We start from the raw sequence: 26,214 nt of genomic DNA, 5'->3' as shown, positions 1-26,214 counted from the left end.
TATACGAAGACTCGAGGAGCCCTGCAGAGGGCCGTGTGGGGCTCCCCGCACCTCCCAGATGTTTCAGTAGCCCCCTGTGAGTTAAAAGAAACAGCACCCCTTCTTCCCCATTAGTGACATGATCCTGGGGATTGCGTTGCTGCCTCCCCCTCTCCCCCAAAGACATACCTCAGGAGTTTTACTCTCAAGAAGTTGAGAACCTCTGACAAGGTGACCTCCTGCAGCCTCCTAACCTGTGCTGGATACAGCGCAAGGCATTGCTGCCTGTCTGTAACAGCATAGATTCGGATTGGGCTGCCTATGTTGAACTGAGATCATGGAAAGCTATCAGCTGATATACAATAAAGGCATGTTCAGAAAAGATAGTTCTCAAGCAGTCACATATTTGGAGGTCAGAACTCATAAGTAAGAAACGAAGCAAAGGTATATTTCAAACACTAAAGGTTTAATGCTAAATAGCAGAAAAGCTCAGAAATTTTGTTGTATTAGTTAGAAGAATGTTCTCCAGTGATTGCATTTCTATTTTCCTGAATGTAAAAGTGCAAAGGTATTTATTTTGTTTGAAAGGAGGCTAAAATTATTCAAATATGTTTTTGAGTATCAGCAGCTCTTCATCAGAGGAAAGAATAATCAGTGCCCCTGTTTGTGGATTTCTACTACTTTTTTCATTTGTGAAATGGTGCACCTCTCCTTCTGATTGATTTCTGTTTTCTCTTCCATCTTCTCCTAAGCCCTGCTCTAAACTAAGTGCAATGACATACTTTCTTATAATGATTTCCTTTGAGGAGAAATGTTTAATTTAATTAAAAATGAAAATCCTTGCTGAAAAAATAACTTTAAAAAAGTAACTTGTGCAATTTTGTGTAAGTCCCTTTGAAATGAATGGAAATTTTGCAACAGAAGCAGCTGTTTGGATGTGTTCATATTGCTGAGAGGCAGAATCGGGGTGAATGTCTTCATTCTGTACTGTATCCTTGTTCTTATGTGAGTTCATGAATTCTCATGTATGAGTTTGCCTATACAATTTGTGGTGTACATTTTCCCATGTATCCTGACCCTGCCTTTTTTCGACAATCCTTCCCCCCATAACAAATAATTGCTAAAAAATAAGCAAGTAAAATGCAGAAAATGCAGCAAATGAAATACAGAAGCACTCATCTTTTTATATATATATATATATATATATATAAAGCATACCAACTTGCCTGTTTTGTAGAGCCATGTTTGCAGAATATGCTTTACTGCAGAATTTGAAAGGCATCTAATGCTCTCATATAATATCCTGGTGAAAACAAGTTTCATTTAAGGCCATCTTTAGATCAACTTGGAAAGGAGACGTATGTCATCAAGAAGAAAACAGTAGGAGTTTATTCCTTATGAAATCGAAACAGATTTGTCTGCTGCTGTGACATTTGGTATGGAAGTTTGCTTGTGTGAGGGGTACAAACTGGCAAGCTGTCAGAGAAATGGGATGAAATATAAGAGAATTACAGCAGTGGTTTAAAATGGAAGGGAGAGGGTTACGGTGGGGGGGTATGTGGTTTCCAACATTTTGTGCTGCATGGGATAGTTTTGAATTTCACTTTCTGGGAGTGCAGATATTTTTGTCCCAATCCTATACTCCACCATCCTATGCAATGCTGTCGTGCTGCTGGAGCTCAAACTGCATCTGGTGGGGGGGAATGACCAGGTAGTCTGCAAAAGGTAAGTTAAAAAAAATTCACTTATCTTTCCATAGGCTGCCTGGCTGTCAGTGGGTCTCCTTGGACCTATCCCAACTCTTTTGCTTGCATAGGTTCAAGGAGAGTTAGGTCGTGGGGTACAGACCAGGAATGTGGCATCGGATCCTGGCATGCAGTGCTGCTGCTGAGATCCACCTCCAAACTACCCCTTGCCTTAAACCTACTGCCTGCACTTATCCCCCCAAGATCGCCCACATCACGTCCTCACTACCTCTGCATCAGTGTGGGCTGAGTGGGCTGTTAGCTGGCATGGAGCCTCTGCCCATTTGCTGCAGCGGCTTTGGAGTGCACAACAGTGGTGCACCTTTCAAGCTGTTTTAACAGGGCTTATAATGGCAGATCAGGAGATCTGCTGCCGTAAACCCTCGATAAGATTGGGCTGTTAGAAAAGTCCTGAGGTTTGTTGGTGCCCTGAACTGTGTCTTTCATTTAGTTTTTGAAAATGTGCGGTATACTTTTTCATTGTGATGTTTTCCATTTCTGTGCTTAGGTTGCATTTGTTCTGAAATAGTAGCTTTTAGACTGCAGTCTTGGTGTCCAATCCTGCAGGCCTCATGCCCACAAACTTTTTATTTAACATTAAAGCCTCAGCTTTCAATACTTGATTCAGTTGAGTTGGAATTATAGTATGTGTTGATTACAGCATGCATCCTCTTCAGACATATATTCCGGTGAACTAGTACCATAAAAAATTCCAGCCATGTTTTAGAAATGTCAACTTAAAGTTTAGTAATTAAAGTGCTAGCTGCTTCCATAGTAATATATTTTTGAAGACATCTCAGGCTTATCAGATTGATGACTCTGGCACAAGATATTTAGTGGGCGGTTTACTTATTACAGGCTAAAGATTGTATCTTTGGAAGGATTTGCTTTATCTGCTCCTATAGACACCAAATTTCATCTACTGAAACTCACCCTCCTTTCTTCTATATGCTAAGTGGAATGGGGGATAAGAATCTTACTTCGCAAAGGGAAGAAGGGAGAGAAGCCGGTGGCTTGTGAGTTTATTGCATGGCCTTGAATACACAGTTCATCCTCTTCCTCCTTCCCCATCACATTTGGCCATGGAGGTCTCTGGTAGGAAAACCCATGAAACTTTGACGGGTTTGCTGTAATGGGGTATAAAAAATGACATATTGAAAGTGTGTTAAAATTTGGTCCATTTGGGTGAGCAATAGTTATTGAGATTGGAGTTTACAGCCCAATCCTACTCCCCCCCACCACATAACTAGCATTCTGGTGGCAATGTGCGCTGTTTGACCATCGCAAATGGCCTTTCAAAAGCGAATGGAGCTGGATGCAGCACAACCCATGTTGGTGCAGCTGCATTGGCAGGGGAAACATTGGGTTGGACTGGTAATAATATGTCAGGTGCACAACTATCAGAATCTCATTTTAATAAAAATATTTTTATCCCTACAATTCGCTGAGTCATAGTGTGTTGTAATATTGTACTGGAAAAGTAATAAATGCAATTTCACTATGTTAAAATGTGTGTTTAAGTTTATAATTTTGAGAATGAATTGAAATAGACTTTTAATATGACAGTGGGACTGGTTTCTAAGTGTGTGTGAGTCTTTCTCAACGATGCATGGAAGGTTACTGAAGAAGGCGCATGTTCTTTCCTGGTATTTCTCAAACTGCTTGTTTTGTACGGAGCCTGCAAGCAGAATGGTGACTTTGCCTATCCTATTCATTATTTGTTTGTCTTCTTAGGTGATACATGAAGTCACGGACAGCAGGGAGGCCATACGCACCTGACATCCATGCATTCCCTGTTAGACCTGAACTAGCCTTCTTTTCTCCATGTAACTGAGAACCCTACTTCCCACTCCATGCATTCTTTTTATGTGCTTACAATAGAACACACCCAATGGACCTATGCTACTTCAGTGGCACCTCCACGGAGATGAACATATGGTTTAAAACCCATGTGGTGATGGTGTCTAGATACAAGGGGAGCAGTAGATACTAGGAACCATTGGGATGGAACATATTTGGCTTATAGTTTAATTGTCCGTGAATCACAGGAAGGGAGGGAATTTGCAAAGCGAGGGCCTGGATCTTTTGGGTATTATGGATGGAAAAGGCCTAGTACTGCTTTTTGCACAAGGCATTAGGCCTTGTATTGAGTATCTTGCTAGTCTAGTAGCACCTACTCTAGTTGTCAGTAGCTCCTGGGTGACTCAGCAGGAGGTTTCTCCAACCTTGCCCCATGCAACTGGAGGTGTTAGGTGCATCAGGTCCTAGGCATGAACTCACCACTGAGCTGTGACTCCTTTGAGTCTAGGTGATGTGATTGGTAGTCCAGCTTTTCAGTACAAGGGCCACATTGTATATTTTACACATTTTCAAAAAACAGTTTATAAATGAATAAACATCACAAAAAAAAACAGTCTATAAATGAATGAATGAATTTTAAATGAACAATCTTGGAAACTTTGAGTTTCCATCAAGGAAATTCCTATTAAATGTCCCACAATATTCTTCCAATAAAACATCCCACAATAATTGCTTCTTTTCATAGGTCCATTGATGGAAGCCCTTCTTTGCGGCGCATGACTGTGATGAGAGAAAAGGGTAGGCGGCAAGCAATTAGAGGTCCAGCCTTTATGTTCAATGAGAGGGGCACAAGTCTCACTGCGGAGGAAGAGCGCTTCTTAGATGCAGCAGAATATGGGAACATCCCGGTGGTGCGCAAGATGTTGGAAGAGTCAAAAACATTGAATGTCAACTGCGTTGACTATATGGGCCAAAATGCCTTGCAATTGGCTGTGGGGAATGAACATTTGGAAGTAACAGAACTTCTGCTAAAGAAGGAAAATCTGGCACGGATTGGGGACGCCTTGCTGCTTGCAATCAGCAAAGGGTATGTCCGGATCGTGGAAGCAATTTTGAATCATCCTGGGTTTGCAGCTAGTAAGCGACTGACTCTGAGCCCCTGTGAGCAGGAGCTCCAGGACGATGACTTTTATTCTTATGATGAAGACGGCACCCGCTTCTCCCCAGATATCACCCCCATCATATTAGCAGCCCATTGTCAGAAGTATGAGGTGGTGCACATGTTATTACTGAAAGGAGCAAGGATAGAGAGACCTCATGATTATTTCTGCAAATGCAATGACTGCACTGAGAAACAAAAGCATGATTCTTTCAGTCACTCCAGATCAAGGATAAATGCCTATAAGGGACTGGCCAGTCCTGCCTACTTGTCCCTGTCTAGTGAAGATCCAGTTCTCACTGCTCTAGAGCTCAGTAATGAGCTTGCCAAGCTTGCCAACATTGAAAAAGAATTCAAGGTAAGGCTTCTCTTTCTGTCCCTTCTCTATCTATTGCTTTGTACTTGATTTTATTTACTTGTATTTTATTTGTTCCCTCTTGGGGTTTTTCCTGTGATACCTCTACCTTTCAGAAATGTAGCTTTGCTTAAATGAAAATTCTCTGGTGCTTAATATGCCCTCAGTGTAATAAGAGAAATACATTACTCCCCTTGGAATAGATGAAAAGTTTTGTTCACTGTAAAAGAAAATTGCTGTTTTTATTGAAGTGCATTCAATTGAAATAATGCAATCTGAGCAACTGGCAAAATCATAAATTTTTTTTAAGTTCTAGTTCCTAAATGAATATTCTTGTTTCTCTTCACACCTTTTGAATACTGTTGTTTACAAGTTATGAAAGCTACGTGCATTTGTCATTTCCTTATTAGATCAACTCGATACTCATTTATCTCCTGGAAATGTGCTTCTGTGCTGTGGCCAGCCGTTAAAATCTGAGCAGATGTCCCACTTTTCATTCTGTTTTTCATTTATACCCATTACAGTGTCACAGAATGCTGATTATTCTTCCTTTTCCTCTGATTATTCATTAATGAGACTCTGATAAATAGCACTTGGTCCTGCATACTCTATCCAGGTTCTTTATAGTACCTTGTACAGTTCTAAAGAAGAGCCCTATCTGATGTCAAAACTTCCTCTGTAAAAGAAATTGGGTCAGAGGATACAGGTTGTAAACAAAAACAGCTATACAAATGGCATGCTTCTCCAGCAAACATTTGAACAGGGTTCTTCTGGGTCACTGTTGGATTCTGCTTCTTCGTTAACTTTTCTCTGAATCACTGTGAGGAGGCAAAAGATACATAAATCTTTGTAGCTTGTCCTGAGCTGATAGAGCAAAGAGAGATAAATGTGTGTATTTGAGTGTGAGCCGTGGGGTGGTGGTGGTGTACATTATGTATATTTCCTAGCAACAAGGGATCACTGGAGTGCTACATAATGTGCAGCTCAAAATTGACCAAAGCCCAACTGTAATGCAATTCAGCTCCTTCAGTGGTTCTTCAAATGGAGAGTCTCATTATGGTGAACAGTTTAAACCTAACATTATTACCAGTTGGTATTTGTATGCATGGCATTATATTTGATTTAAAATAGTGTGGTATTTAAGTTTTTTCTTTAATTGATTCTTTTGTGCATATGGTATACAGTCATATGAAACAGTTTTGTTGTTGAGATTTGCCCAGCAACACAGTAGTTTTATGTGTATTATGTTAAAAGCTTTGTGAATCTTCCATGTTTTATAGATAGTGATCCCTTGTTACACTGTATTGTGCTGTGTATGTAGAACTGGAAATCACCTGTCTTCCATGCTAGTCATTCTGTGTGGTAATTCTATTAATAGAATTGGAATGATATGGTTGAAAGGAAGACTACTGTACAATGCTGAGAATCCCAAAATAAATGCAGCTATAATGCAGGACACTTGGATGAACCTCTGTCAAGGCCAGACTCTGGTATCCACCAGACAAACAATCCTTTCAGAAAGATGAAACCAATTTACAGTCAGGCGAATTCAGTGTTTGTGTTTGGAGGAAGGGCCATGAGCACTACCTTAACTCCAGAGCCCAGGTCAACAAGGTGAGTAGACCTGGGCTCCCACCCAGACTTGGAGCTCTGATCTACCTGTTGGTTAAACCTGGGCTCCCATTTCCATTCAGAGTACCCTCTGGAGCCACCTCTTCCAGTGGGGTAGACCTCGGCTCCCAGCTGAACTGGCCTCTGTGGCAGAGGTTTGCTGGGCTGGCAGACCTGGGCTCCTTCCCTTACTTGGAACCCAGATCTACCTGCCAGGTAGACTTGGGCTCCCATTCTGCTTCTTCAGGGTGGGCAGATCTGAGCTACTGGCCATGCTTGGGCTACTCCCCATCCCAGCAGGCGCCCCTCCCCATTGGTGCAACAGTTTGGGGATCTGCCATGGGATCCCCCGTGGATCTGCCTCTGTTTTCAGCCCAGTCCTAACTGAATTCTCTCTGTAGCTGGGGTGGGCCAGCCTAGTCTCCTGGAAAGGGAACATTTGTTCCCTTACCTTGAGGCAGTTTTCAGATCTGAGCCAGCTATTTGGCTTATGTGTAGGTCCAAGGAGAGAGGCAACAGGATTAGGATCCTGGCAGACCCCAGTGCCACTGGGATCCACCACTCCCACTCCTTTCCACCTCTAGCCCTTTTGACCCAGAAACCCCTCCATTCCTTCCAACCCCATTCGGCCCAGCCCCTCCCCTGCTCCTGCTGCCAACTTACCTTCGTTGCTGGAGTTAGCCCATTGTGGAAGTGGGCCTCTGGAACGATTGCTGTTTGTGGCAGCAGCCCCAAAATGGCTGCTGGTGGTGCACCCCGTGATTGCAGCAAACAGAATTCTGCTGTCATAAAGGGATGCATAGCCCTTGTTAGGATTGGGCTGTTACTTAATAGAATAATAATTCTATTATTAATAGAATAAAAATGTATGGTAAGAATAGTCTAGAATAACTATAGACCAAAGCAAATAGTGACTCCACTTCGGAGGAGTATTAAGCTGTTGGCTTTAACTTGCGCTCAGAAAATTCACTGAAAAAATGTTTGATGAAGGTTATAGGATTAGGCTTTGTAATCTTGTTGTAGTGGTGCATCATAGAAACTCCTTTCTTTGTCCTCCTGAATGTTTAGAAAATAATGAAGGAATAATGTAACTTAGGGCGCAATCCAGAGGCAGTAAAGCACGTTTGCGCCTTCTTGGAAATCGGCAAGGCTGGCGTGCAGAGGCTGACACAAGCCTTCACGCTGATGGAGGCACCAAGCCTTGCATCAGTCCAGCTGGGTCGATGCAAAGCTCTGGGGTGGGCAGGGAGGAGGCGGGGAGGAGGCGGGAGGAAGGTGTTGCAGGGTGGGGGGAAGGTGGGCAGTGGATGGCCGGGGGGCGGGCGGGTGGGGAGCGGGAGGCAGGGCTGGAACTCGGCTGTTATGCTAAATCCCTACCTCCATTCCCAGGGAGCTGAGAACGACTTGAAGCCATTCTGCTCTCCTTGGACTTGCGTCACCTCAGGAGGTGGCGCAAGTCCAAGGAGACTCATAGGGGCCAGGGTGCCTTACCCGGAGGTAAGGAAAAAAGTTTTCCCTTACCTCTGGCTGAGCCACTTTGGGCCCCTATCCTGTGCTGGATACAGCGCAAGCCTCTTGGCTTACCTTTTCCAGTGCAGGATAAGATTGTGCCCTTAGTATTCTAAATTCCAAAAATCCCAATCCATAAAATAAGACACTGATAAGGGCCAATGTGATAGAGATGTGTGAATGCCTCTCTGCTCTCATTCAGTGTTTGCAAACAGTTGTTCTAGAGACTGCTATCCAGATTGGGATCATAGCATGAGGAGAGAGGTAGTTAACCCTTTCCCTCGCATCACTTTCCTGGTGAAACTGTGAGCACACGAGCACCCGCGTGTGCACACAAAGCCACTATTCGCATGTATGCTTTTCCTAATGGACCCATGATCATCACCATGTCTTGTTTAGTTCTCAGATTCATAGTTATGTTGGTTCGGTATGTTATTGAAGACATTGGTATATCTTCAAGACATACAGAGCATGTTAAAAGAAATCTTGATTAACAAACAGGAATAATTTCTGTAATGCATACATTTTACATTAATCAGAAAAAAGCATTTAGAAGCTCTATTGCTGATTAAGCACTTAAAGGCGAGAATGGGATTTAATGACTTGGGCCTAATCCTTTCTAACTTTCCAGTGCTGATGCAGCTGCAATGCAGCCCTGAGGTAAGGGAACAAACATTTCCTTATCTTGAGGAAGCCTCTGTGATTCCCCCCCCCCACACACACACATACTGTGGAATGCTGCACATGTCCCGTTGTGCATCCAGCTGCATCCGAGCTAGAACATTGGATAGGACTGGTCCCTTAGTATGATGGCTGAATACTATGGAAGCTGAGAGAGCTGTCTCTCATTACTTCTTGGATTATGTCAGAGTGCCCCTCAAGATCTAAGAATGGTGTGGAAGGCTAGAATTGGATTAAATGACCTTTGAAAGAGCTAGCTATATCCGTGCCTAGTTGTAAGTGAGGAAGACACTTGGTAGGTATAGCTTCTTTCTGCCTTGTGGCATTGGGATGCAAAAAGCTGTAGCAGAAGGATTTCCCTGTCATGCCTCCCAGCTATTAAAGTCACTTGAGTTAAAAGCGTTGGCAGTCGGCAACCCTCGTTAGTGGTGAAGCAGTGAAGATGCCTTTGGGTAATACAATCAGTCCATCAGTGCAATGAACCAAAAAAGAAAATGCAACACATTGACACTACTGCAGCATCACCTGAGAAGAAAGAACAACCAGTCTGCTCCATATAAACATTCATAGCATATAAAGTAGGTCTAATACCAGGGGATGCAGACTATCCCATGCAGGTAGTCACATTTTCCATCCTTGAGCAAACAGTAACTCCCTGAGAGTCTGTGTGGCTCCTTTTGTCAGAATACCAAGTATTTCTATCATCTTACCTCCCCTGGTTTGCCTCCTTCCCTGCCCTCATTCCACTCCTCCAGTCTCCCGTTCTACTCTCTCCCCACTGCTGTTGCACCTATCTTTGTAGGTCCAGTGGTGGACTTCCATTAGGTAGACTGAATGGTGTACAACTCCTGCTGTAAAGCCCTCTATGGACCAACCCAATCCATGATAGGATTGGCCAATAGCTATGGGGCCTTCTATCCAATCTGTGTGAGGAGTTTTTTAATCATTTTCTCCTCTGCCCTCTATCTACCAAGAACTACCCCCCACCCCCAATGGCTATTTTCTTCCCAAGTGGATATTTGCTTCAGAGTTTTTGGAATACCAAAGCTTTGAACTGAAGTACAGGTTGTGCCTCATTATCCACTGATTTGGCATCAAGGGATACCACTGTTACTGAGGTCCACCTTTAAATGCCTTTTAACATGGAAAAAAAGCACCAAAATCCAGTTTCTTGCCGTTGTGCTGTTAAACTGTGCTGGTTGCAAGCTTCTCGGGGTTAAAGATAGCTTTAAATACCCACTTATGGGTTTCTTGCTCCTCCATTGTCATCCCAGAATGCATTGGTATAGAATAAACCAGCAATTTTCAACCTTTTTCATTTTATGGCACACTGACAAGGCGCTAAAATTATCAAGGGACACCAACAATTTTTTGACAATTGGCCAAGGCACACCCATTGGCAGCAGGGGCTTAAATCCCCCAGTGGCCCTTCTAACAAATGATCCTACCCCAAACTCTCCCGGCACATCTGAGAACCATCTGCGGCACACCAGTGTGTCATGGCACAGTGGTTGAAAATGGCTGGAGTAAACTCTATACTGTATTCAGCCCCTAGAATAATGGAATAATTCCACTCCATTAGAGCAGTGATTCTCAAACTGTGGGTTGGGACCCACTTGGTGGGTTGCAATGCAATTTCTGGTGAGTTGCAAGAAGCTGGCGGCTGCCATCTTGGAAGATGGCAAAAGACCTGGGCGTTGCCATTTTAAACTTCCCGGCATTGCGAAGTAACTAAGAGTGGCTTGCACATGCACAAAGAAAGCAGCGTGCTGCTGCCTTCCAGCTGGACCTTCCTCTGCACTCGGAGGCTTCCCGGGGGGGGGGGATTGCAGAACGTGGGCAAAGAAGGACAGGGAGAGACTTGGAAGAGCCAGCCAGGCTTCTCCCCACCAACCTCTGTCAGCTCAGCTGCCTGGACGGGATGGGCTGCCTCGGGGTTGCAAGATAGAGCAGCTTTCTCCCCCCCCCCCAGCTGGACTGGGGCAGACCCGTGTGGTCTCCCCTCTTGAAAGCAGCATCGCCACCGCCACCACCCCATTGCTGTTTGCACCCCTTGTGGTACTGCGCTCTCCCCTCTCTCCCAGCATTTCTTCTAGGGCTCTTTGCAGGAGTCTCCTCCTCTGCATCATCTCTCCCTCTCTGGGAGCTGGTCCTTTCCTACCCTGCTAGCACATCCTCTTTTTACATCTTTGCTGGGGTGAGGCGGGATCCCTGATTGCCTGGCTGCCAAGAGAGCAGCTGGGGGGGAGGGGCAAGCCTGGCACGTGGGGAGTAAGCCCCATTGCTTACCTGGGAGTAAGCCCCATTGCCAATAATGGGAGCTAATTCTAAGTAGGCATGCTTAGGTGAGCAGCTGAGAGGGGGAGGTGTCTCTCCTTATCTTCCTTCTGAGGGGGATACTACTGTTCTTATTTCCTTTATTTACAAAAGCTCAAGCTACTTCTTGTATTGAGGTGCATGTGTAGGGTGCACTTGCTTCTGACCAGTACTGAGCACAGTATCAACATCCACATCAGTGTCAGTTTCAAGTGTAATACAAGAAGTTTTATTATTATTAACATTATTAACAGTATTTATATACTGCTTTTCAACAAAAAGTTCACAAAGCACTTTAAGTAGCTAGAGATTTTGTAAATAAAGACAGAAATAAAAATAGTAGTAAATACACAAATATTTTGTTCCAGATGTTGTTTTATTTTTATTCTTTTTGCTTGATAGCAATAGTAGTGAGAGCAGGGAGAATTGGAAGAAGCTTCTGAGCTGGAATACTTTCACTTGTCATTTACAGTTTGAGTTCCTAGGCAAGAACTTTTTGCTTGACGACATCACTTCCAGCTCTGACATCATAGTGATGTCACTTCCTGTTTGATGATGTCATTTCTGGCTATGAAGCTGCTACTCATTATATTCTCTTGTCAAGGAAATATTGTCTTTTTTTTTTTTTTTAAAGACAGCTTTAGCATGATTAGCAGAAAAAGTAACACTGAGGAAACAGAGTGATTAACAATCCAATGTTAGTCCCACCTCCTTCCATTGGAACTACTATAGTGTTCTGACAGTGTGGAGCGCTTTGCAGCTGTTGCAAACAGCCTGCCAGTAGTTTGTGGAGCTGCTCACTACTGGCTCATCAGTGGTGTGGCATAAGCAGCCCCACACAGAGTGATGGCCAGGGAAAGGACCACTGATGAAGATGTGAACAGTGGAGGCAGGATGGGGCAGAGGAGAGTGGAATGAGGGCAGAACAAAGGTGGAACAGGGCAGTGACAGGGGGGAGGATGGATTGAGTCCAGGAAGGAGGCAGGTTTGGTGGCAACTTTTGTATTGTATTGGCAACCTTCAGTCTTGAAAGACTATGGTATTGCGCTCTGAATGGTGGTTCTGGAACAGCGTCTAGTGTGGCTGAAAAGGCCAATCCGGGAGTGACAATCCCTTCCACACCGAGAGCAAGTGCAGTCTGTCCCTGGTCTGTCTCCCTGGCTATGGGCCTTCCTTCTTTGCCTCTTAGCCTCAGACTGTTGGCCAAGTGTCTCTTCAAACTGGGAAAGGCCATGCTGCACAGCCTGCCTCCAAGCGGACCGCTCAGAGGCCAGGGTTTCCCACTTGTTGAGGTCCATTCCTAAGTCCTTCAGATCCCTCTTGCAGATGTCCTTGTATCGCAGCTGTGGTCTACCTGTAGGGCGCTTTCCTTGCACAAGTTCTCCACAGAGGAGATCCTTTAGGATCCGGCCATCATCCATTCTCACGACATGACTGAGCCAACGCAGGCGTCTCTGTTTCAGCAGTGCATACATGCTAGGGATTCCAGCTTGTTCCAGGACTGTGTTGTTTGGAACTTTGTCCTGCCAGGTGATGCCGAGAATGCGTCGGAGGCAATGCATGTGGAAAGCGTTCAGTTTCCTCTCCTGTTGTGAGCGGAGAGTCCATGACTAGCTGCAGAACAGGAGAAGTGTACTCAGGACACAAGCTCTGTAGACCTGGATCTTGGTATGTTCTGTCAGCTTCTTGTTGGACCAGACTCTCTTTGTGAGTGGCTGCCAAATCTTATCTTCCTTGCCCAGTCCTACAGCCTGGGCCCTTGCAGACCTGCACGAGCAATTTTGTGAGTACAGGTTTGAGTAGAACGCTCCACACCTCTGAGGCTTACCCCTGAGTAAGGAAACAAATGTTCCCTTACCCAGGGGAAACCTCCTGGACTACTACCCTCCACGCACAGGATGCAGCACCAGCCATTTTAGTGAGCTTATACCGGCTTGGGGAGAGGGAACATAGAATTGGTCAATAAAAGGCAGTACCAATGAATTGTGAATTTTTCATTGGCTTCTGCCAAACTTGATGCTTGAGAAGCCCTTTTTAGAACTAGTCAAGAAGAGTTTTTATAAGTACTATCATTTTTAAAGCAATAATAAATCTACCAGCTGAAGTTGAAGCCTTTGCTAGAGGAATAAAAAATAGATGTCTCTGCAGCTGCTGGAACACGAAATTCTTTCCTCATAGTCTCTCCCCCCCCCCATTGTTAAGATGAAAACAAGTACACACTATTTCATTTGTGTGTGTTGGAAGCATGTGTCCCCATTTACTGTTTGTGTTTACTAGGGGCCAGTTCTATATTAGAGGTACAGCAGATCTAACTTGGTCACAAAGGTTTCAGAAGAGGGAGAATTGCTTTCAAACAGCTTTCTAGGAAAAGAAACTGTCAGGTCTGGGGTCAGGATGCCCTGCTATGGATGCAGGCTGACCACTACGAAAAAGATAAGAAAAAAATATTTGGCTTGCTGACAACTCTACAGAACTGCTATGCTTACAACAGAACTTTCAGAGGTTCTGTTTAGGGACTGTCACAGTTGCTATAATTTTGGGTTTATTTACTTCTTGCAGCTGTGATGCAAAGAATGTTTTGTTCTACTGTGTGTCAAACAACATGCTGTGCTACACAAGCAGGCAGAGCTGCACAGATCTCTTGCTTTGAGAACTCTTTCAAAACTCCTGTGTTTCTCATTAGTACTGTGGATTGCTAGTGCAACTTTAACATCAGAACAGCCCCACTGGATCAGGCCATAGGCCCATCTAGTCCAGCTTCCTGTATCTCACAGCGGCCCACCAAATGCCCCAGGGAGCACACCAGATAACAAGAAACTTCATCCTGGTGCCCTCCCTTGCATCTGGCATTCTGACATAGCCCATTTCTAAAATCAGGAGGTTGTACATACACATCATGGCATGTAACCCATAATGGATTTTTCCTCCAGAAACTTGTCCAATCCCCTTTTAAAGGCGTCCAGGCCAGATGCCATCACCACATCCTGTGGCAAAGAGTTTCACAGACCAACCACACGCTGAGTAAAGAAATATTTTCTTTTGTCTGTTCTGACTCTCCCAACACTCAATTTTAGTGGATGTCCCTTGGTTCTGGTGTTATGTAAAGACCATCTCTCTATCCACTCTGTCCATCCCCTGCATAATTTTGTATGTCTCAATCATGTCCCCCCTCAGGCGCCTCTTTTCTAGGCTGAAGAGGCCCAAACGCCGTAGCCTTTTCTCATAAGGAAGGTGCCCCAGCCCAGTAATCATCTTAGTCGCTCTCTTTTACACCTTTTCCATTTCCACTATGTCTTTTTTGAGATGTGGTGACCAGAACTGGACACAATACTCCAGGTGTGGCCTTACCATAGATTTGTACAATGGCATTATAATATTAGTCGTTTTGTTCTCAATACCTTTTCTAATGATCCCAAGCATAGAATTGGCCTTCTTTACTGCTGCCGCACACTGGGTCGACACTTTCATTGAGCTGTCCACCACCGCCCCAAGATCTCTCTCCTGATCTGTCACAGACAGCTCAGAACCCATCAGCCTATATGTGAAGTTTTGATTTTTTGCCCCAATGTGCATGACTTTACACTTACTGACATTGAAGTGCATCTGCCATTTTGCTGCCCATTCTGCCAGTCTGGAGAGATCCATCTGGAGCTCCTCACAATCACTTCTGGTCTTCACCACTCAGAAAAGTTTGGTGTTGTCTGCAAACTTAGCCATCTCACTGCTCAACCCTGTCTCCAGGTCATTTATGAATAGGTTGAAAAGCACTGGTCCCAGGAAAGATCCTTGGGGCACACCGCTTTTCACCTCTCTCCATTGTGAAAATTGCCCATTGACACCCACTCTCTGTTTCCTGGTTTTTAACCAGTTCTCAATCCATGAGAGGACCTGCCCTCTAATTCCCTGACTGTGGAGTTTTTTTAGTAGCCTTTGGTAAGGGACCGTGTTGAACGCCTTCTGAAAGTCCAGATATATAATGTCTACGGGTTCTCCTGCATCCACATGCCTGTTGACCTTTTCAAAGAATTCTGTAAGGTTTGTGAGGCAAGACTTACCCTTACAGAAGCCATGCTGATTCTCCCTCAGCAAGGCTTGTTCGTCTGTGTGTATTGAGATTCTATCTTTGATGAGGCATTCCACCATCTTACCCAGTATAGATGTTAGATTGACCAGTCTATAGTTTCCCGGGTCTCCCCTCTTTTCCTTTTTAAAGATCAGTGTAACATTTGCTATCCTCCAATCTTCTGGCACCGTGGCCGTTTTGAGGGACAAGTTGCATATTTTAGTTAAGAGATCAGCAACTTCATTCTTCAATTCCTTAATAACTCTTGGGTGGATGCCATCAGGGCCCGGTGACTTATTGATCTTTAATTTATCAATGAGGTCTGAAACATCTTCTCTTTTAACCTTTATCTGACTTAATTCCTTGGTCAGGAGGGGCCGTTCGGGCAGCGGTATCTGCCCGAGGTCTTCTGCCGTGAAGACAGATGCAAAGAACTCATTTAATTTCTCTGCCATCTCTAAGTCTCCTTTTATCTCCCCTTTCCCTCCCTCACCATCCAGAGGGCCAACCGCTTCTCTGGTGGGTTTCCTGCTTCTAAAATATTTGAAGAAGCTTTTATTATTCCCCTTAATGCTGCTGGCCATATGTTCCTCATAGTCTCTCTTGGCCTCCCGTATCACCTTCTTACATTTCTTTTGCCACAGTTTATGTTCTTTTTTATTCTCCTCATTAGGGCAAGACTTCTATTTACGGAAGGAAGCTTCCTCGCCCTTTACGGCCTCTAACTTGGCTGGTTAGCCATGCAGGCACCCTCCTGGACTTAGTTGAGCCCTTCTTCCTTTGCGGTATACACTTCCGTTGGGCCTCTATTACTGTTGTTTTAAGCAGCTTCCATGCACTCTGGAGAGATTGGACTCTTTTTAACCTTCCCTTTCAACCTAACCAGCCTCCTCATTTGAGGGAAGTCCGCCCGTTGGAAGTCAAGGGTTTTTGTCAGAGATTTGTCTGGTATTCTTCCCCGTAACATTGACATCTCTAACCAGGTCCTGAGTACCGCACAATATTAAATCCAGAGTCACCTGTCCTCTGGTGGGCTCCATGACTAGCTGCTCTAAGGCACAGTCATTTAACATTTCAAGGAATCTGGTCTCCTTTTCGTGACCAGAACACAAATTGACCCAGTCTATATGAGGGTAATTGAAGTCCCCCATGATTACAACCCTGTCCCTCCTTCTCACCTCCCTGATCTGTTTCCTCATTTCAAGTTCCCCTTCTGGTTTCTGGTCTGGAGGACGATAGTACGCCCCCAGTATTACATTGGTCCTGAGGCCTGATAATTTAATGCACAGAGATTCTATGGTGGAGTCGGACCCGCCTTCAATCTCTACTTCGCTGGATTCTATCCCCTCCTTAACATAAACGGCCACCCACCTCCAACACGCCCTTGCCTGTCCCTCCTGTAGAGTTTATAGCCTGGGATTGCGGTATCCCACTGATTCTCCGCATTCCACTAGGTTTCCGTTATGCCTACTGTGTCAATGTTTTCCCTTGTCACCAGACATTCCAGTTCTCCCATCTTTGCTCGGAGACTTCGGGCATTCGCATAAAAGCATTTGTACATGGAATGCCCCAGGATGGGCTGCTTATTAGCTCCTTTGTCTCCGCATCCTCTCACTGTGCCAAACCGTCTATCACATCCCATCACGCTACCATTCCCAGTTTCTTCTCCTACTCTGCCTTTGTCTTGTTGTTCTCTAACCTCCCCATCCTCGTCCCATAGGGATGAGGAGTCCCGAACCAGATGCCCCTCAGCTCCTGTTGGCCTTCCCCCAGGGATCAGTTTAAAAAAGCTGCTCTGCCACCTTTTTAATGTTATGCACCAGCAGTCTGGTTTCATTCTGGTTCAAGTGGAGCCCGTCCCTCTTGTACAGGCCCCGCTTGTCCCTAAACGTCCCCTAGTACCTAACAAATCTAAACCCCTCCTCCCTACACCACCGTCTCATCCACGCATTGAAACCCCTGATCTCCGCCTGCCTAGCTGGCCCTGCGCGTGGAACAGGTAGCACTTCAGAGAACACTACCTTTGAGGCCCTGGCTTTCAGCTTCCTACCTAATAGCCTAAATTTGGCCTCCAGGACCTCCCGGCTACACTTGCCCACGTCGTTGGTTCCGACATGCACCATAACCACTACCTCCTCCCCAGCACTATTTACTTCACTCATGTGTGGGAGAGCCAGGATCTTGTCAGCCTTTGGCTCCTATGCAAAGGGATATTGGTAGACCCACTTTTTAAAGTAGTATCCTCTTGTATTTAGTGGGTGAGAACAACCCAAAATGATTTTAAAATGTTAAAAAAAACAGTGAGTTTTGATGCAGAGAACTTGCAAATAGAAAAATGCTGTCCTGTCATTGAAATGAATGGAGCTTGCCCAGCAGTGATATATGGCAGACTGCATCTGAAAAGTCCAGTGCTGAATCATACTGAATCATGAGTCCTATTGATTTTAATAATAAATTCCAAAAACAGACTACAGGATTGTGCCTGTTTGGTTAAATTTTATTTTCTACTGACGTTCTTGAGGAATCTGTTTCATTGGAGCTAAAAATGGTTGGCAACCTTCAGTCTCCAAAGACTATGGTATAAGCCTACAGCACCCAGTATTCCCAGGCGGTCTCCCATCTAAGTACTAACCAGGCCTGACCCTGCTTGGCTTCCAAAATGAGACGAGATCAGGCATGTACAGGGTAACAGTTATTGGAGCTACAATTTAACTGAAATAAGCGATAATTGTAGGAATATACCAAGACCTACAACAGCAGTTATAGAATAAGAAGCGTTACTTATTTAGCAGTCCAATCCTATTTTGGACTGGCCCAGAGTGTGCAGCGGCTCTGGTACATCCTCCAGTGCATGCTGTACATCCTCCAATCCATGCTGTGGATTGGCTGAGGACCTGGCAGTGACAGAGAGATAAATAAAATAAATTGTAAAGTTAGGTAAGTAAAACATTTTTACTTCTGTGCCATACTATGGTTCCCAATAGGCCTACTCAGAACTAAGCCACTTCTTTGACTGGTATAAATCAGAATGGGTTGGGGGGGGTTTGAGGCTGGCCTCTACTGCCAATATCTACTCCCAGCCTCCCCTTAACATGTCCCTGGCTAGTCCCAATCACTGCCCTGATCCTCCCCCAGAATGCCTCCCTGCTGACTTTCCTGCTCTGGTGGGGGCTGGATACTCTGTTGGCATGTGCCATTTGCACTGGTGGCCCTGGCCCATGTGCCATTGCTGCAGCTGCTGCACGAGAGTTCTGTCAGTGTAAGGCCCCGATAGGGTTGGTATGTTTGCAGACGACACCAAACTTTTCCGAGTGGTAAAGACCAGAAGTGATTGTGAGGAGCTCCAGAAGGATCTCTCCAGACTGGCAGAATGGGCAGCAAAATGGCAGATGTGCTTCAATGTCAGTAAGTGTAAAGTCATGCACATTGGGGCAAAAAATCAAAACTTTAGATATAGGCTGATGGGTTCCGAGCTGTCTGTGACAGATCAGGAGAGAGATCTTGGGGTGGTGGTGGACAGGTCGATGAAAGTGTCGACCCAATGTGCGGCGGCAGTGAAGAAGGCCAATTCTATGCTTGGGATCATTAGGAAGGGTATTGAGAACAAAACGGCTAGTATTATAATGCCGTTGTACAAATCGATGGTAAGGCCACACCTGGAGTATTGTGTCCAGTTCTGGTCGCCGCATCTCAAAAAAGACATAGTGGAAATGGAAAAGGTGCAAAAGAGAGCGACTAAGCTGATTACGGGGCTGGGGCACCTTCCTTATGAGGAAAGGCTACGGCGTTTGGGCCTCTTCAGCCTAGAAAAGAGACGCTTGAGGGGGGACATGATTGAGACATACAAAATTATGCAGGGGATGGACAGAGTGGATAGGGAGATGCTCTTTACACTCTCACATAATACCAGAACCAGGGGACATCCACTAAAATTGAGTGTTGGGCGGGTTAGGACAGACAAAAGAAAATATTTCTTTACTCAGCGCGTGGTCAGTCTGTGGAACTCCTTGCCACAGGATGTGGTGCTGGCGTCTAGCCTAGACGCCTTTAAAAGGGGATTGGACGAGTTTCTGGAGGAAAAATCCATTATGGGGTACAAGCCATGATGTGTATGCGCAACCTCCTGATTTTAGGAATGGGTTAAGTCAGAATGCCAGATGTAGGGGAGAGCACCAGGATGAGGTCTCTTGTTATCTGGTGTGCTCCCTGGGGCATTTGGTGGGCTGCTGTGAGATACAGGAAGCTGGACTAGATGGGCCTATGGCCTGATCCAGTGGGGCTGTTCTTATGTTCTTATGTAAGTGTAGGGGCGCAATCCTGGAAATGCACTAACATGGCTTCCTCCTGAGGGGTTGCAAACGTGCCATAGTTTGCGATCCTCCTGGGCCGGCGCAAGAGACTTGTGCTGCCCCAGGAAGATCGCAAACTATGGCGCGTTTGCAACCCCTCACGAGGAAGCTGCGTCAGCGCATGGAAATGTGCCGACACACGGAGGCTGAAACCATGGTGGCTTCCTTGCCGAGGCTTGAGTCACCCTGGCTGGGCTGATGCAAGCAGCAAAGGTAGGTGGGGAGGAGGTGGGAGGGAGGCGTTCCTGGGCGGGTGGAGGGTGAGTGGTGGGTGGCCCCGGGGGCAGGCGGGGAGCGGGAGGCGGGGAGAACGGAGGAGTTCCCAGGGAAAACAGAGCGGCTTCAAGCCTCTCCACTCTCCTCGGACTTGTGCCACCTTAAGTGATAAATTGATAAATTGAGATGCAGGAAGAGAGACATTCTGTGAAGAGAAACACGAACTAAGAAAAATAATGAAAGGCATTGATGCATATGAGCAGTGAAGTGCAAAGTGTGTAAATCTTAGCATTGTAGCTAAGGGCAGCATTAACTAGACTAGAAACAGTATTTGATGTAAAAAACAGTGCTCAGTATGGTTGTGCTACTTCCTGAAGGCTGAATATCATACTCAAAAGAGCAATTTGAGCACCTTGGAAGGGAGAGACTTGCACAAATGTATGGATCAGAAGGAAAGACTGTCAAAGGATGCATTAAAGCTAACAATGGGTAAAGTATAAAAATTGTCCCACGCCTGCGAAAATGACTTGGGATGACATAAGGGCAATGCAGCTCTGAAGTAAGGGAACAAACATTTTCTTACTTTGAGGAGGTCCCCGTGACTGCCACCCAACTGCAGGACGCAGCACACGCCCCATTGGCACTGCTATGCCAGTGCTGGAAAGTGGGTTAGGATTTGGGCCTTAAGCTGTCATTAAACTGTTAACAGCTGAATCAGCTAACAAAAAATGTCCCCACTGAGGCAGCAGCACCAAGGAGGCTTGTGCTGTATTCGGTGGTGGTGACATGACAGGTGAAGCAAGTCAAGCAACGTTTTACTTACCCTACTCTGCCATGCTTCCTATGGGTTTACTTGGACCTGAACCAGCCCTTTGAATGGTGCAAGTCTGAGTGACTTGAGGAGGTGCTGTGAGGCCGTGCAGGAGGTGCAAGCTGTTTGTAGCGCTATTGCTGCCAATATCAGCCCCTGGCCCACGCTTGACATGTTCCCCAAAGCCCTCAACCCCCACCTGTCCACACACCACCACCACCCCCCCCGCTGCCAGCCTACCTTGCTTGCAGACGCAGTGGAATCTTTCGGTGAGCCACAAAAACCTTTGCACTTTGCAACAGTAATTCTAAGATGGCCACCAACAGCATGCTGTGCGTGACTCTGGAGGCTGGTTTATTATAGTGAAAGGCTCTTCGACTGTCGTTAATCCCTTCACACAGCAGTCCAGTCCTGGTTAGAATTGAGCTGTTAAACTGATTTAATCCATTTATTTCAGTATGAACCAGTAATTTGTGAATTATAGCTTTTATTTGCAAACAGAGAAATTTTTTGCAGAAAAAAAATAGGAAAGATGCTTCCTTGTTTTTGCAGCAGAAAAACCCTTCAGTGGCGATTGTGTAAGTAACAACTTGCAAGATCTGATAAAGAGTGTTTCCATCTCATCATTTTATCAGAAGTGTCATAGTTGTTTTTTTTTTTTTTTTTCTTGAAACTTCAGTTCCTGCAATCAATCAACTAGAGACAGTTCTCATGTTGAATTTTGGCTGAATGAAACCTACCATAAAGATTTGGTGTATGGTAGGGCAGTTGTGATCTTGTTTTACTAAGTACCCTGCTTGTAAAATGTGCTTGCTGAAGCACATTTACTGAGCCACTCTTTTGAACTGACTTTTGCTAAGCTTGTGGTTGTGTGGGTTTGATACAAGCCTCGTGATTTTAGCACAGAATTGCTTCAAACATTCAGAACCAGACTTGTCTCCATTGCCATCCCTTTTAGCCTACCTGATTGATTACTTTTTGTGCAAATGTAAATTGCTGTTCCTCTTTTGTTTGTTTTGCTTTGTTGTCAAAGAAAAAATGCTTGGTAAAAACAAAGTTTAAAAAAAAGACTAGAGATGCTGTTGACACTAAGGTTAAGACAGTGGGGACAAATAGGAACTTGACATATAAAGCACAGTTCTAAAATGTCTGGGCAAAAAAGAATCACTTTTCAACACTGTTTAGAATTGCTTGAGCAAAAGTAAGTAAGCTCAAGTACTATTTAAATTCCCAATGAGAACAGCATTCTAAAGAGTGCCTGAACAAAAGGACAAATGTTTAAAGGTGACAGACAGTAATAACAGATTTATGGGGAACTGTGGAAGGTAAGAGACAGGGATCACTGACAACTGTAGTAACGGGAATGAAAGGTGAGATCATAGGCAGTCAAGTTTGCAAAGGACCAACTTCTAGCCAAGGTATCAAGCATGCTTTGGTAGGGCAGCTTGTGTTTGCTGTTCAGAAGCCTCTGGGGATATAAAACACGGTGGTCTGAATGCTAGTGTTGTCAGAAGCACATCAAGACCAGTGCTCTAGCACAGCCTTGCTCAATGTTGGTCTCTCTTTGTACCAATTCACATGATCCACTTGTTGGAAGTACCACCGGAAGAAGCTGGTGATGATGTAATTGCAGTGGCATCACTAGGATTCACGTCACCTGGTGCAGGAGGCCTGCGCGTGACCCCATGCAGTGGGTGGGGCAATGCTCCAGGTGGTGGGTGTGGTGATGTACCATCGCCCTGCCCCCACTGGTTTTTTGGCTGTACCTTTTGTTAGAACACAGATATTTCAATGTGGTTTGATTTATTGCATTCTGCATGAAATTACGCATTGATTGATATATAACATGATGGTTTTATTCCTCCAAATTCTGATTTTAGTGATTTTGAAAACTTGTAGTCTCTCTCTCTCTCTCTCTCTCTCTCTCTCTCTCTCTCACTCACACACACACACACACACACACACACACACACACACACACCCCGTGTCAACTTACTAACACCTTATTGCAGCAGTTCTCAAACTTTTAGCACTGGGACCCACTTTTTAGAATGACAGTCTGTCCAGGACCCATTGGAAATGATGTCATGGCCAGAAGTGGCATCATCAAGCAAATTAAAATAAATAATTATAAATAGTTAAATTAAAATAAAAGAAATAATTAAATAAGGGGGAGCCAGTCCTGTTCCACCAAGTGAATCTACTCTGAAGTAAATCCTATTATGGTCAATGGGGCTTACTCTCAGGAAAGTGTGGGTAGAATTGCAGCCTATGATTGTCTACTCTGAAGTAAGTCCCACAGTAGTCAATGGGGCTTACTCTGTAGTCTGCCTGCAATAACAACCCCCGAAAAAGAACCAGTGAGATTTCCAGCCCTCCCCAGTGCCCAGTTTAAAGTTCTTCTTTTTCAGGCATATCAAGATAAAGACCCACCTAGCTTTGCAAGTGCAAAATAGAAGACATTCCCCTTACCAGTTGAAGCCTCTTTCTTTGTCCTTTTTAGTGGAGGGGAGGAGCCTGCCTTCTGGAGCATTTGTTGCACTCCAGCTCCATTGGATCGGGACCATTCTGGTGTCTTCACATTCCCCTTTGCCTGATCTGACCACCAGCCAAGGCAGGTCTGCCTACTCACGAGTAAACACGACCATGAAGCTGCTTTGCTTTCCATAGGGCTCAATAGACTCGCAGCTGGGAGGGAGGGACCTCCTTCTCAGGTGTTTTTGGGGGCTGCATTCATTGGATCAGGACCACTCTGAAGTCCTTGGAGTCCTCTCAGCCTGCCCTTTCTGACGGACTAAGGCAAGTTTGCCTACTCGCGAATAAATGCGGCCACATGGTATCATTTTGGGCTCAACACACTGGGATGGGACCTCCTTCTCGGGTGTTTTTGGGGGGCTACATTCATTGGATCAGGACCATTCAGGTGTTGTTGGATTCCTCTCAGCCTGCCCTTGCCGTCGGACTATGGCAAGTACACCTACTCGCAAATAAACATGCGATACGGCTCACTTTCACTTTCCATAGGGATTCATTCATTTTTTCTTCCCAGTTTTTTGGCCATAACATTTGAAGGAAAGGAGCTATTTCAATTCTGTTTTTTGCATTGCACCCCGCTGAGAATTCCACATCCAACGGTGTATGGCATGATGGGGTAGCACTTAATGCTGCAATTTTAGTGCATCATCCCCCCAGGGCATGTCACCCCCCAGCGCATTACCCCGTGTGGTCCGCACCCCTGCATGCCCCTAGCGACGCCACTGTGTCATTGCCAGTTACTTTCAGATTGGGAGGCCAGACGCAATACAACAAACACTGGTAAGAGGCTGAAGGCAGATGGGAGGGCTTTTTCGAGCATGCGAAAAGTGCATACTTGAGCTCTGCTTGCCAAGACAAGCCTCCTACTGCTGCTTGATATGTTGCACTGCTAGTCTGTCTGCCAGGTAGTGAGGGTCTGAAGGTCCTGTGTGTGTAACACCGGACACCACCTCAAGTACTACTGGTTGAGAAATGCTGCACTTACAACAGTCTTTCAGACATGGTCACAGTGCCACTTTTTAAGGCTTTCACGACCTGAGCCATGCATGCCTTTAGAAACTGTCTCTTCCTGTGTCTCCCAGATAAATCAAGACTTCTGACTGTTACAATCTCTGCAGCATCAGGAAAAGGAAGTGTAGCTGATAACTCCTTCCTAGCTCTGGAATTCTCATCATCTTGAGATATGCTAAAGTTTTGAGCCTGAGGCTGCAATCCTGTACATGCTTTCTTGGGAGTAAGCTCCAATGAATACAATGGGACTTACTTCTGAGTAGGCATGCATGGGATTGCACTGTAAGTATCTCCCAGAAGTGACTGAGGATAAGAGCTGTTTTTCAAACAGAGAATATCTGGATCATATATTTTAATATTCTGTTACAGTTTTTACTGGTTCCTGCTACTCACAAAGTCTTTGTAGATAAGACAGGCTGTTGCTCACATGTTGGGGCCCAGACCCCCCCCCCAAAGCATTATATCAGGTAAACAAAATATGAACACAGACACGCACATGTGCATGCAACAGGTGAGTCAGAACTTAGAAGTGAGATGTGACCTGACCTCAGGTCAGTTATGGCACTGCTGCTGCCATCATTTTGTTCTGAGTCTTAGGGCACAATCCTAACCAGGTCTACTATGAAGTAAGTCCTATTTTGTTGAATGGGACTTACTCTCAGGAAAGTGCGGTTAGGATTGCAGCCTCAGACTTGCACCACTTTGAATGTTCTTAGATGAGGTAAATTCCACTGGAGATTTTGACCAGCCCCTAGTCTCTACCCATCCACCAACTCTCCTCTGCTGCTGCACTCCCTCTGGTTTCTGGTGTGCCTCGCCTCACTTCCTTTTTCTCTCCCACTGAATTGAGAGCCTTTCCACTCTCTGCCTTTCTCTCTTTTCAATTGGGCTGGAAGGAAAGAGAGGGCAAAATGACACAGTAGTGACGCACACTGATTGGTCACCGCTGAGTGGGATAATGAGGAGAAAAGAAAAGGGAAAAGGAGCCACACACTTTCCTACCCCTTTTGAATGTCCGTTCTTGCAAGTGGGTGTGATGTTACAGGTTAGGGCTTGAGGTGCCAAGGTTGCCAGCTGTTGGCAAGTCAAAGACTTCTGATTTGCGCAATCTAAATTAAGAATACATGGTGTCTGACTATCTGTGCACTGCACAGAAAGCACTGAAACAAGTTTTCACTATGCACTGAAACAAACATTGGGAAATATGGTAAACTTCCAGGATGAAGTATTTGTCATTGACTGGTGCCAGTTGAGAGCGGACGTGTCTGCCTGATGCTTCAGTTGCCTACAAAGGGGATTAATTTGGGCTGTGTTAATCTGGGCATCATTTCAGGACCAATTTTCTGTTCCCGGATCTAGCCCTGGAGCATGCTAAGAACTAATTAAGACTACGTGCTTCTCAAAGTGCTTTCACTTACCCTCACTAGAGCGTAAGTACCTTGTCTCACAACAAAGGGGAAGGATCAGATGATATAACTACTAGGCTGGTTTGAGCTCCATTGCTCTCATTCTAGAAGTTAAGAATTTCTTAAGGTGTTAGTGCTGATTGGTAGCATTACTGTACTTCCTGCATACCCCTTCCTTCAGTGCCTTGCTCATTCCTTTCCTGACTCAAATGTTCAGACTGAACTTCTGGAACTCTACAAGGCAGCTCTGGGTATTTTCTTCTGGAAAACTGCAGGTGAAGCAAACTCTTGGAATAAATCCCAAATCCTGGGGGGGAAAACTTGAGTCAGTGGTAAACAGTCAGATGAGAGTTATGATAGAGATAGCAAGGACTATGACTGGCGTTGGTATTGACTTTGAACGTAAAACAATGAATCTTTTTTTCTATATCCCAAAAGATAAACATTGTAGAGTGTTTATGGGATGGCAAAAATGAGAGGAATTTTATGGCTTCAGATACTCATTTTGGTAACTCAGAACTGCACAGTATTTCTTGTAAGTATTCTGCTGTTTTGCAGCTGGCCTCCTAGATTAGTCTCAGATTGGTCTTTATTTCTCTTGTTGGCTTCTGTTAGCTGTATTTAATTTAAATTACTGTCTAATGTTTTTGTGAGCTACTTTAGGGACC

The 26,214-nt window shown here is 45.0% G+C and overlaps 1 protein-coding gene across 4 annotated transcripts in view; it reads left to right on the top strand.

Moving 5' to 3' along the window:
• TRPC3 (transient receptor potential cation channel subfamily C member 3) overlaps window positions 1–26,214 on the top strand; it is a 72,694-nt gene that overhangs the window by 7,908 nt on the left and 38,572 nt on the right. For 3 of the 4 annotated variants that reach the window (XM_066631886.1, XM_066631885.1, XM_066631884.1), the window contains exon 1: window positions 4,310–5,041. In XM_066631886.1, coding sequence (XP_066487983.1) covers window positions 4,310–5,041 — 732 coding nt within the window. Of the gene's footprint in view, window positions 1–4,269; window positions 5,042–26,214 lie in introns of those variants that run through there. The other variant, XM_066631883.1, reaches the window with a different exon arrangement.

Source organism: Tiliqua scincoides, chromosome 6 (assembly GCF_035046505.1).
Source record: "Tiliqua scincoides isolate rTilSci1 chromosome 6, rTilSci1.hap2, whole genome shotgun sequence".
Classification (NCBI taxonomy): Eukaryota; Metazoa; Chordata; class Lepidosauria; order Squamata; family Scincidae; genus Tiliqua; species Tiliqua scincoides.
The sequence above is the reverse complement of the archived record's forward strand: the minus strand, read 5'-3'. Positions and strand labels throughout refer to the sequence as shown.